Consider the following 12,400-nt stretch of genomic DNA (forward strand, 5'->3'; position numbering starts at 1 on the left):
TATTCCTGTAACCATCCCCATGTCTACAGCATACTGCACATCAAAATGACTATCGTTCATTTACAAATGCATATCCAGAATCATGTTTCAGTATTTTCTCCAACTATAAGATGAAGCTTCACCAGCATTTCCAACTGTCAGAATAATCTATGATACATCTCTCTTTATAAAATATTCTACATAGGAAATTTAACCTTGGGTAAATATCTCCATCCCTCTGACCTTAAGCATCATTGTTTGTGAAATAAAGAGATGATGACTTGTCTCTTTACCTACCTCCCTGATGTCTCAAAGTATGCATGATCATGAAGATTATATTATCGCACAAAACATAATTTTCCTTGACCAAAAATTTCAGGGCAAGTGTTAAGTGCCAGTATTTCCCATGTATCTATTTACTGGGAAAATTTGACAGATAACCAAATTCTAATGTTTAGAATTCTGAATTCAGGAAATCATGAGATTGATTCTTTGTGTGACTTGTGAAAACTTTCATTAGTTCTTTCAACTAATATTGATGGTGACTTTATTCTAGTCTCTGTGGGCACTTCCTTTTAAAACTTTACAAAGAAATATCTATGGAGAAAAGGCAGATAAGAATAAGTTATATTGAGTCCTGTGGAAATCAGTTCCTTTATTTTAGAAGCATGCATATATACTTTAATATACATATAAGCATACATGATTTTAATTTTATCACAGAGAAGAAAACTGTGTCTCTTAACATTAGTAATGGAAATTGACTTTGTGTTTATATGGTAAGTCCTAATTGACAAGGAGCCTCAATATAAGCAGTGCTATAGCTCCTGAGTTTATGTTAATGTTTAAATATATGCCACATATTCACGTACCTGGAATGGTACCATTTCTAATTTTCTTTTTCTTTCCCCAGTGCTTCTACTGAAGGATTACTGAATCGTCAATGCATTTCATGTAATTTCATGAAAGAACAATGTACATATTTTGGTGCCAGTTTTAGTCCTATGAATCAACATTTCCTATTATTCTGTAAAGGTAATAAATTATTGTATTTGATCAGTATCTATTACCATCACAAGTAACTATTACTCTCTAGCTATATGATTTGATACTCTAAATTTGTAATAAATTATGAATTTACTGAGATAAAAATTGCATCTTCATGTAGAAAAAAAATTGGGAGTCAACATTTACTCGTGACCACTAAGGGCTGTTTGAATGTGAACTGTTTAAAAAAGTGAACAAGCATATTTACATCAGCAAAGTCCTGCTACAGCAATAAACGAATTTACCTAGTCTTTAGGGAAAAAAAAACAGCCCTCTTATTGAAATATTGGCTTGGCTGTTAAGAGGTTTAGGTTCTACAGAAATTTAACTGCCTGGGTCTAGCATCCTGAAGTTCAGAGAGATTACATTCACCCTAATTAGATCTATCAGGTAAAAATACTCTATAGTCTTATATAGGAGTATGGTATATCTATGTTATACTGATAGGAATCGTTGCCCCTTAAAAAGATACTGTAATTCTCAAAGATCAGATGGGAGACATCTGTCCCTTATAATGTGATGGACTGAGTGTTCTTGCTTTAGCTGGTACCTGAAGCTGTCCTGTTTTTAAGACACCCTGAGGAATAAATCAACACATGCTCTTTTTAGTTTTTTGTTTCCTCTTGGTATCTGAAAACAAAGTAATCAAAAAAGTACTTGTTTGATGACATCAGGGAAAACCATTAGACCTCTAGTTATAGTTCTGCAGAGGAATAAAGCTTCAAGATAACATCTTACAGTTACACTGAATTAACTAGTATATCTGAAATATTTGGTGATTCCAGTTAAGGTATTTTTTTCAATTAGTATATAATTAGAACCAAATTTTTATTCATCTTATGGATGAGATATTTCCATTCCAGAGTGTGCATCCTTTCTTTCTTGGCTGAGTGGAAACAATTTAATTTTGGATGAACAAATGAGGGGTCATGAATCAGCATTCTGAGTATCACTGACTGTTCTATAAAAGAGTAGTGAAAGAGTAAGGAGCTTAAGATTGGGAACCGTAGAAATATAGAAGTACAAGGGCATTTTGGAGAAGGGAAAATCTTAAAAATAATCTCTGCAAATGGTTTCTTTCCCCATATATTCTTTTTTTAAATAAAAAAGCCATAGGTAGTGATTAAATGTGGTTATCTGGTTTGTTTCATTATGTTTTTAATATGAAATACTTCCATTTGGAAAAAACACTGTCATGAATTGCTACTCATATCTTTAAAATATTTATACAAATTTTTAATTTATACATATTTTTAATATGTATGTTTTTCACATCCAGGCCCAGGCATCCCAATGGTCAGTCTCCATAGCACGGAAAACCCAGCGAGTAAGTACACAAACAGGACAATGTGGAAGAGTCATGGTGGGCATTGGTATGAGGTATTATATATTCTGAGTGTCATATTCTTATAGAACCTTTTTCAAAGGTGTTTCCAGTATGGGGAAAGATGAGTAAGTACTATCAACTTGACCTTGTTTATGTAAGAGAAACAGTAAAGCAAGTGGTTTGAGCCATGTTACAGCTGGAATTGAATCTTGCATGACTGAAATAGGGTGCCTACTGTATCTAAATTGGTGAGGCCTGATTGAAGAGGCCCATTTAGGTACATTTCAGCCTACTAGTCCCTTAGTGCTCTGGTTCATGTTTTTCTTGGGCTTCATATAGATTATTCCTCCTTTTTGTGTACATTTGGGAAAAATATGAAAAATGTTACTTTTTATATCCATTTCCAGATATCCAGGGCTTTCTAGTTTTATACATTCATTTATTCTTTTATGTATTTAACTCTGCATCATCTATTAAGTGAGAATTTACTTTATCAAACAATAGGACAGAGGTTGGCTGGACCTTGCTTGTCCTATATGGTCAACGTGTTTAAGAAATTAGTAGACTACAAAAGTAAATGCGTGCTTGATTGAAGCTTGATTGAAGTAATTTTCAAAATGAATAGCCAGATACTTCCTGCCTTCCTTTCTTCCATGTTTCTTTCCCTTCTTTAAATTTTATTTGATAAATACTCTTCTGGTCTAATTAATAAATCCTATATTTATCAACTTATTTCTCAGAACATCCTCTGAGATAATTTTTTTATTATCCTCTTTTAAGGATGAGGAAACTTAGTAACAAGGAGGTTAAATAACTTGCCTAATTCATACTAATAGGTAGCAGAGCCAGGAATCATATGAGACGTCTGACTCCAGAATAGGGTTTGTAATTGATGTAGGAGACTTAGAAAGGAGAACGAGTCACTATTGCTTGGTGTTAGGGGTTCATACTGAAAAAGGATCTAGGATCCATGTTCCTTTAGAAATCCAGGGTAGGGTCCAATCAAAGGTGAGTGACAGGGAATAATAGTTGTTCTTTCATGAATCATCAAAGGTAGGAGGTATTGATGCCAGTGTCGGCGGAGGTCTATTTGAAGCTAATGTCCTGGAACATGTTTGGGATCCAGTTCTTAGATGTTAGTTATCATGTGGTAAGGACCTAGGACAAAACCCAGAGAATGATTAGCTTTTTTGCTTCCCCTTAAAGTGGGAACATGGCTTCTTTGGCGTGTTCAGAGGCAAAATATAAAAATGTGGCCTAGCAGAAAAAACAGCAGAGACCTAGCCTCTCTAAAATGGATTCCCCTCAGTTTTCCTACTTCATAATCACAACTATAAGATGGAAACTTATTGTGCTTTTGTCTTTCACATCTTGTATTTAAGAAGGAGTCTTAGATGCCTTGACATAATGGAGATGCAGGCATTAGACTAATGTTGAAAGACAATATTATTTTTAGAGAACAGAGGAAGACCGTTTATGCTCTTCAAATACCAACATTTGGAGATTTCCTCCCTGTTCTAGAAAAAGACACAATTGCTTAGTTTGTAATGGATTTTTGTGTGGTTGGGAATAGGTGAACATATCATTTAGTTTCTAGTTATTAGTATACATTTTAAAGAGGTTATGGTAAGCAAATTAATCTGTTCAGTATTAACGCTAATGTCAATGATAATAAAACAGAATATTTGATAAAATAGAGGCTTGCATTTTACAGATTATGAGTTCATTACATACCTTTTGTGAGATCTGAGACAAATTAGCATCTCATAGGATCAATTTCCTTGTAGGCAAATTAGCAAATGAATTTTTCAGGAAGATGAGATATATTTGCAACATAGGATGCACTGAATATGTATTATATTGCATATTCTGCCAAAATGATGATTTTCTAAAAATTTCCAATCTGACTTTAACAATGTTTTCTAGTAATATCTACTGCAAACAATGAAACATTTTTGTTATGAGTGAAATAAGCCAATTATGATTATCTCAGGGTCAAAAAAACCAAAAAGGGGCACGTGGAGTAGTCAGGTGCTTAATTTTCTTTTTAAAAGACATGTATTGAGATAAAACACATTCAATATCAAGTAAATTTTGGGGTTAATGGATTTTGGATTAGTCTTTGTTACACTAATGAACTAATCATAATTCATTTGGGGCCACATGAAGTAAAATAGGATATGAAAAGAAAAATGAAAATAACAAACATGAAAACCTTTAAACCTAATAGTTATCAAAGAAATGCAGAGTGAAACACTGTCATATAATTTTCCAAACAAATTAATAACATCAAAAACTTACACTGCTAATAAGGATATACTCTCATAACTTGCCAGAGGAAATATAAATTATAGCAATCTCTTGGAAAAAATAAGTCATAAGCCGTAAACGTTCTCTACCTATTTACCTGGTATTTTTTCTCTTAATGGTTTATACTGAAGAAATCATGCTAAGTAGAGAAAATCTAACAGCATTATTGATGATAGAGCATTATTGATGATAGTGGGGGAAAAACATAAATAATAAAAGAGGGGGATTTGTAAATAAACTTTAATTAAATATTAATTAGTGCCCTGAATATTTTCCGATTGTCCTCCCAGAACCACTGGCTCTCAGTTTCTTTCCCCTTTGGTTTCTGCCTCAGAAGTTATCTATACGGATGACTTAGGTTCTGTTCCACTTGGCTGCCAGTTAGTTTCAGCTAAAGTGAATCTCCTGGATGACTGAAGAGAGGGAGAAAAGAGGTTTTGGGAGTATCTATTCTTCCATCCCTATCTATCCCTGTGGAGTTACCCCAGGTTGCCACAACTCGTAGCTGAAGGTCACATTGGATTCACACAACCATCACTGCTCTCTGCCCTTGACCTGCAAGCATAGCCAGTAAGCCCTGGGTTACTGCCCCTTATGAACTCCTGTCCATTGTCCATATATTTGTAAATAGTTTTTCATTAAAATGTTATCAAATTATTCTAAGTCAACATTGGTTTCCTATTAGGATTAAAAATAAGAATGTTTACAAAAGACAATTCTTCAAAAATGTTTAAACTATATTTTTAAGTGATCAAGGAGTCCAGATGTTTATGTCACACTAACAAAACTGTTTGAAATGCATCTAAAATTGTAAGAAAATAACACAAATGTTAAAATTCTTGGATTTGCTTAGCAGCCTTCCAGGTGACCTTTATTCTTTCTTCTTGAGTATTCCCTAACACTCTACAATGAACATGTATTGCATACATATACATATACATATATATATATGTATGTATTGCATACATATACATACATATATATGTATACATATATGTGTGTGTGTACATATGTATGTATATACACACATATTACTTTTTGAATGAAAAAGAAACCCTTCATTAAAATGCTCAGTGCCTTGAGAGGAGGTATAAATATGTAAAACTTTAGTTATTTCAAAAATCCTTTATCTCATATTATTACCATTTTCTCTTTCTTCTTTTTACATTTTCATCTTTTCTTTCTCCTTAATTTAGCATATATGATTGTCTCCTTCTTCCCATCTCATCTCGTGTTCTCATCTCTCTTTACTTCTCTTCTTTCTTTTCTTTCCCTTTCTTCTTCCCAATTTTCTGTTTTCAATTTCTTCTCTTTTAAGATCACATCTTAACATTTCTTCCTCTTCACACTATTTTGCCAAAAAACTGTGTATTGTGTTTTTGGAATTTATGAAAAAAAAATGCTACCAGCTCTTAATATTTTCAAAATGGCTTTACTATTTCCTATATTTTTTTCTTACAATATTTCTTTATTTAAAATAGAATTGACTGTTAAAAACTGAGAACAAACTGAGGGTTGATGGGGGGTGGGAGGGAGGGGCGGGTGGGTGATGGGTATTGAGGAGGGCACCTTTTGGGATGAGCACTGGGTGTTGTATGGAAACCAATTTGTCAATAAACTTCATATAAAAAAATAAATAAAATAAAATAGAATTGACTTTTTTCCCCCATGCCTAAATGAATGGCCTTTTTATTTAGAAGTAAAAAAATTATCAACTGCCCTGTACTCATGTATTTAGTTTATATGTAATTAGGTTTATTTTTTGCCATTGATATTTGATAATAAAGAGAAATCATTAGTATATAACACTCATTGGTGCCTCTGGCTGTATCTATTCATTTATTCATTTGTCAGTTAGCCATGTTAATAAACCACTTGTCATTTATTTAAAAAATAGCCAACAAGATGATCTGCTAGAGGTATAAAAGTAAAAATTTAATAGGATTTATTCTTTAAAAACTGTCCTCCTTGTAGTTAGCAAATATCAGGTGACACTGGCTTCCTCTAAATACAAAACAAATGGTTTTATCCACAATTAAGTGCATTTTTATGACTATTCGTAGATTATAGATGCTGAATCTTTGATTAAGGTATATAGAGCTTAAGCATACACATTTTAATTTTTATAACAATATTTGGTATAGCTGCCTTGAAAATATCCTATTTGAATATCTGGAATTTCTTACATTTTAGTGATAGAAGAAACCTCTGAGAACATCTAATTTCCCAAATTTGTATTGTAGAGGATGGCACTTATTTACAAGAGATGTGGTTTGATGTGCCTGCAATCACACACAGAATTCAAAGGACAGTGCAGGAAACAGAAAGTTAGATGGTTCTAATTTCCTCTGATAGAAGTGGACACAATTTCAAGGAAGCAAGTCAATAGAAAGGCAAAGAATGTGAATGTACAAAGATGAAGGGATGAAAATATTCAAACTTGCAAGATAAAAGTTGTTCCATGTGGCTGGAAAGAAACATTTAAGTTACAAGCAAAGATATATGTATGGGTGATAGGGGCAAGCTGGAGCCAGGTCATAAGTGTCTTATGTTTCATTCTAAGGAGTTTAGATTTAACAAAGTATCAACGATAGGGGCGCCTGGGTGTCTCAGTCTGTTAAGCATCCAACTTCGGCTCACGTCACCATCTCATGGTTCGTGGGTTCAAGCCCTGCATCAGGCTCTGTGCTGACAGCTCAGAGCCTGAAGCCTGTTTCAGATTCTGTGTCTCCCTCTTTCTCTCTGCCCCTCCCCCACTCATGCTCTGTTTCCCTCTGTCTCAACAATAAACATTAAAAAAAAAATTTAAAGTATCAATGATAAACCACTGACAATTAAAAAGAAAAGAGAAATTTGTATTCTGGCCATGGAGTCACTGAACTAAAAGTAGAAAAAGCCTCTTGCTAGGGGAAAAAAAAAAAAAAAAAGAAAGGAAAAGAGAAAAACTGGATAAAATAAATAACACTTTTCAAGCATCTGACAATAGTCAGGATAGGACTCTGATCCCTAGAAGAAGGGAAATTAGTGAGATTAATGTAATCGCCCTGGCTTTCTGGCTGGAATCTTTTTCTGAATCTCAGTGCAATGAAGAACAATCCAAGAAGAGTACAGTGGTATCTCAGAGTCATACTAAAGACAGAGACTGGAGTTCAGAAAGGTTGAAGCTTTGGGAATGTTGAGAAGATGGGCAAATACAATGGATAGGAAGAGGCAAATGGGGACAAAACAAAACAAACAAAACAAAACAGAAATCTTAATAGGGCTGTGGAGGATCATCTGAAGTCCACAGCAGAAAACACCTAGCTGGGCAGACGTAGGAAGATGCTTTGTGAGCTTGGGAGAAGCCAGAGCTCAAAAAGTGCGGGGATATGATAAAAGTTCCAATCAGGCAACATACTAGAATGTTCTCCTAGGAGACAGCCCACAAGAGTCATGCCTTAGTAGTACAGCAGCACTAGCCGCATAGCAGAGGTCAACCAAACCCACACTAAAAAAGTTATTTTTCAGAGCCTTGAAATGATTACACTGAACTGCAAAGAGCTTAAACATATGCCAGAACAAAGTCCAACAGTTTCCAAAAGAACAAAATCCAAAGCACTGTAAATATCATAATGGTCAGAATCCAATAAAACACTACTGGCTTTGTGAGGAAGCTAGAAAATGTGATGCATAACTGGGAAAAAAGCTAGTAAATAGAAACAGACTCAGAAATGACAGGGAGGGAACCTTCTGACAAATACAGTAAACCAGCTATTACATATATGATTTTGAAAATCAAGCAAAGGTTGAATACAATGTGAATATAAATAGAATATTTTCAAAGGAACCTTATGAACTTAAAATATCTGCAATAAAAACTTCACTGGAAAATACTGAAAGTAAATTAGACACTACAAAAAAAATCAGCAAAACTGAAACATTATCAAGAGAAACTTCCAAACACAAAAAGAACAAGAATGGAAGACATGAACAGAGCCTAAGCTAATGTAGGTCATGATCTGTATCTATGATATTTTTAACTGGAGTCAAAAGGAGAGGCATGCAATAAAACATATGATGAAATAATGGTCAAATCCAAATAAGATGAAAAGTATAAAATAGCTCAACAAGCCTCAAGCAGGATGTATCCCAATAGAAAAGGTTATTTAAAAAACAAAACAACCTTACATCATCAAAATTAGAAGGACATATTACATCCACACATTACATACATGGTAGCAAAGCCAAGAATTAATGCAAATGTCTCACCAGGGGGAAAAAAAAAATAGAGCAGTCTTTAAAATGATGATGGAAGAATTCCAGAGAAGGTTGCAGAATAGGACAACCCCAAGCACATCTTGTCCCAGGGATACAACTAGGTAACACTCACATCAGTGTAAATAACCCAGAAAATGCCAAGAAGACTAGCAGAACACAGTCCACAACTAAGGGGACTCTGGCACTGTCTGCGGGAGGGAGGGATGCTGCCATGGCACAGAGGGGAGTGAAGCAGACTGTCACATTGGGGAGCCCACAATGGGGAAAACAAATCCTCATGACATTTGGATTTAAAAACCAGAGGGGCTGAACTTCACGAGTTTTTACAACCAACAGTACTCAAAACATAAAATTTGAAAACTGAGTGCACTCGGATCACCTGGGTGACTCAGTTGGTTAAACTTTGGACTCATGTTTTAGGCTCAGGTCATGATCTCATGGTTCTTGAGTTCAAGCCCCACCTCAGCCTTCACACTGACAGCGGGAAGCCTGCTTGGGATTCTCTCTCTGCCCCTCCTCTGCTCATGTGCTCGCTCTCTCTCTCAGTAAATAAACTTAAAAAAATTTTTAAAAAAATGAGTGGACTCAGCTCTGGGAGAACGCTGAGAGCAAGAGGAAACTGAGTCCCCACCCTTAAAGAGACAGCACAAGAAACAGTCCACAGAGACACAGCATAGAGGCAGCATACAGAAGGGAGATTTCTTCACTAATCAATCTCATGAGTGTGCTGGAGTGTCAGGGATCCTTGAGAGACTTCAGAAACAAAGAAGCTGGTGGGCACCATTTCCTGCCCCCACCTCCCAGCATAAACACATGACCACTTACAGGAACCAGCAGGGTCCAGACACTCGCTATTTGCTAACACTGTACATCCTGCACACCTCCGTACCCTGCACTTCGGATCTGCCCCCTCCAGCCAGGCTGGCCTTAGTCCTAGAAAATGCAGATCCCCTCCCCCAGAGGATAAACACAACCTTACTAACACCACCACCCCTCCCCCATGCACTTTGTGGATCCTTGCCTGTGGCAGAGCCAACCCCTCCAACATGCTCTTGGCCAGAACCCATCCAAAAGGTGCCACAAGTCTGGCAGTGTGCAAGGAGCCCTGACAAGGGCCAACAGAACTCCAAAGTAACTCCAGTCCCAGGAACAGGGGAAGATAACCACATACACTACTCCAGCTGTGACCCCAGTAGTGGGCAGGAGACAGAGCGCTGGTCTGACTAAAGGCCCCACCCACCAAGAAAAAGCTTCTCAGGGGACAAAGAGGTAAAGCATTCTGCAGTCTGGTTTGACTGTATCTGTGGTAAACACCTGGTCTGACACAACTCAAGCCCAAGGCAGCCCAAGACTGCCCCGCTAACACAAAAGGACCAAGCATTGCCTACAAAAGACAAAGAGAGGCATTGCAGAGGACTGGACTGGTAGAAAAAGTGGCAAGGCACACACAGCACATGTAGGAATCACCCCCGAAGTGCCGGTTCTGCGGAACAGGGGACACTGCACTGAAGGGCGCTACAGGGCCTTGTCTTTGTAAGGCACTACTTTCAAGAGCATGAGACATAGCTGACTTTCCTAACACACAGAAACAGACGCAAAGATTTAGACAAAATGGGAAGAGGGAGTATGTCTGAAATGAAAGAACAGGAAAAAAATTACAGCAGGAGACCTCAGTGAGACAGACCCAAATAATACACTTAATAGAGAATTTAAATTAGCGATCATAAAGAGATCTACTGGACCTGAGTAAAGAATGGAGGACATCACTGAGACACTTAACAAAGAGCAAACACAGAACAAAGAACACAATCAGATATGAAGAACTTAATAAGTGATATTAAAAATACACTAGATGGAATAAATAGTAGACTAGAGGAAGGAGAAGAATGGATCAGTGACCTGGAAGACAGAGTAACTGAAAGCAATCAGCCTAAGCAGGTGGAGGAAAAAAAAAAGTTATGCAAAATGAGAATAGACTTAACATCAAGCGTAATAGCATTCACATTATTGGGATAAGAGAAGAAGAGAGAGAAAAGGGTGTAGAAAATATATTTGAAGAAATAATAGCTGAAAACTTCCCAACTCTAGGGAAGGATCCGGGAGGCACAGAGAGCCCCCAACAAAATCAACCCAAAGAAGTCCAACCAAGATACACAGTAATTGAAAAGGCAAAAATAGTGATAGAATATTAAAAGCAGCAAGAGAAAAGAAAATAGTTATATACAGAGGAAACCCCATAAAGCTGTCAGGTGATTTTTCAGGTCAGAAAGGAATGACATGATATATTCAAAATGCTAAAAGGAAAAAAATCTGCAGAAAGAATGTTCAATCCAGGAAGGCTATCATTAAGACTAGAAAGAGACAGGGGTACCTGGGTGGCTTAGTCGGTTAAGTGTCTGACTTTGGCTCAGGTCATGGTCTCACGGTTCATGGGTTTGAGCCCCACATCGGGCTCTGTGCTGACAGCTCAGAGCCTGGAGCCTGTTTCAGATTCTGTGTCTCCATCTTTTCTCTGCCCCTGCTCCACTCTCATTCTGCCTGCCTTCCTCCCTGTCTCCCTCCCTCCCTCCCTCCCTCCCTCCCTCCCTCTCTCTCTCTCTCAAAATAAATAAACATTAAAAAATAAAAAGACTAGAAGGAGACAGAAATAGGTTTCCAGGAGCTGGCTATTTGAAAAGATTAATAAAATTGATAATCCTATAGCAGGATTCATCAAAAATATTAAATAAATAATTGAGAGAGAGAGACAGAGAGAGAGAGACAGAGAGGACTCAAAGAAAATAAGAAGTGAAAGAGGAGAAATGACAACTAACACCAGAGAAATAAAAAGGATTATAAAGGAATATGAAAGGTTATATACCAACTAATTGGACAACCTAGAAGAAATGGTTAAATTCCTAGAAACATATAACCTCCCCAAACTGTATCATGAAGAAATAGAAAATTTGAACAGACTGAGTACAAGCAATGAAATTTAATCAGTAGTCAAAAAACCTAAAACAAAAATAAGTCCAGGACCAAACGGCTTCACAGGCAAATTCTACCAAACACTTAAAGAACAGATAATAACTATTCCTCTCAAAATATGCCATAAAGCAGAAGAGAAAGGAAAGCTACCAAATTCTATGAGGCCAGCATTACACTGATGCCAAAACTAGATACAGACATTATGAAAAAAGAATTATAGGCCAGTATCTCTGATAAACATAGATGTAAAACTCCTCAGCAAAATACTAGCCAACTGGATCCTACATTAACAACAACAACAACAACAAAAAAATCATTCACCAGAACCAAATGGGTTTTATTCCTGGGACGCATGTGTAGTTCAACATTCACAATCCACTCAACATGAATCATCACATCACTAAGATAAAGGATAAAAACCATATGATCATTTCAATAGATGTAGAAAAAACATTTGAAAGGGTACAACATGATGAAACCCTCAACAAACTAGGTTTAGAAGGAACATAACTG

At 36.4% G+C, this 12,400-nt stretch overlaps 1 protein-coding gene across 1 annotated transcript in view; it reads left to right on the forward strand.

Moving 5' to 3' along the window:
• The window catches only part of DPP10 (dipeptidyl peptidase like 10), a 649,764-nt gene that overhangs the window by 588,651 nt on the left and 48,713 nt on the right, over nucleotides 1–12,400 (forward strand). Inside the window, exons 16-17 of the mRNA XM_047084533.1 lie at nucleotides 893–1,014; nucleotides 2,306–2,353. Coding sequence (XP_046940489.1) covers nucleotides 893–1,014; nucleotides 2,306–2,353 — 170 coding nt within the window. The remainder of the gene's footprint in view (nucleotides 1–892; nucleotides 1,015–2,305; nucleotides 2,354–12,400) is intronic.

This window comes from Lynx rufus, unplaced genomic scaffold, assembly GCF_022079265.1.
Source record: "Lynx rufus isolate CCGP_SWC_20201006 ecotype Redwood Valley unplaced genomic scaffold, mLynRuf1.p SCAF_2, whole genome shotgun sequence".
NCBI classification, from domain to species: domain Eukaryota; kingdom Metazoa; phylum Chordata; class Mammalia; order Carnivora; family Felidae; genus Lynx; species Lynx rufus.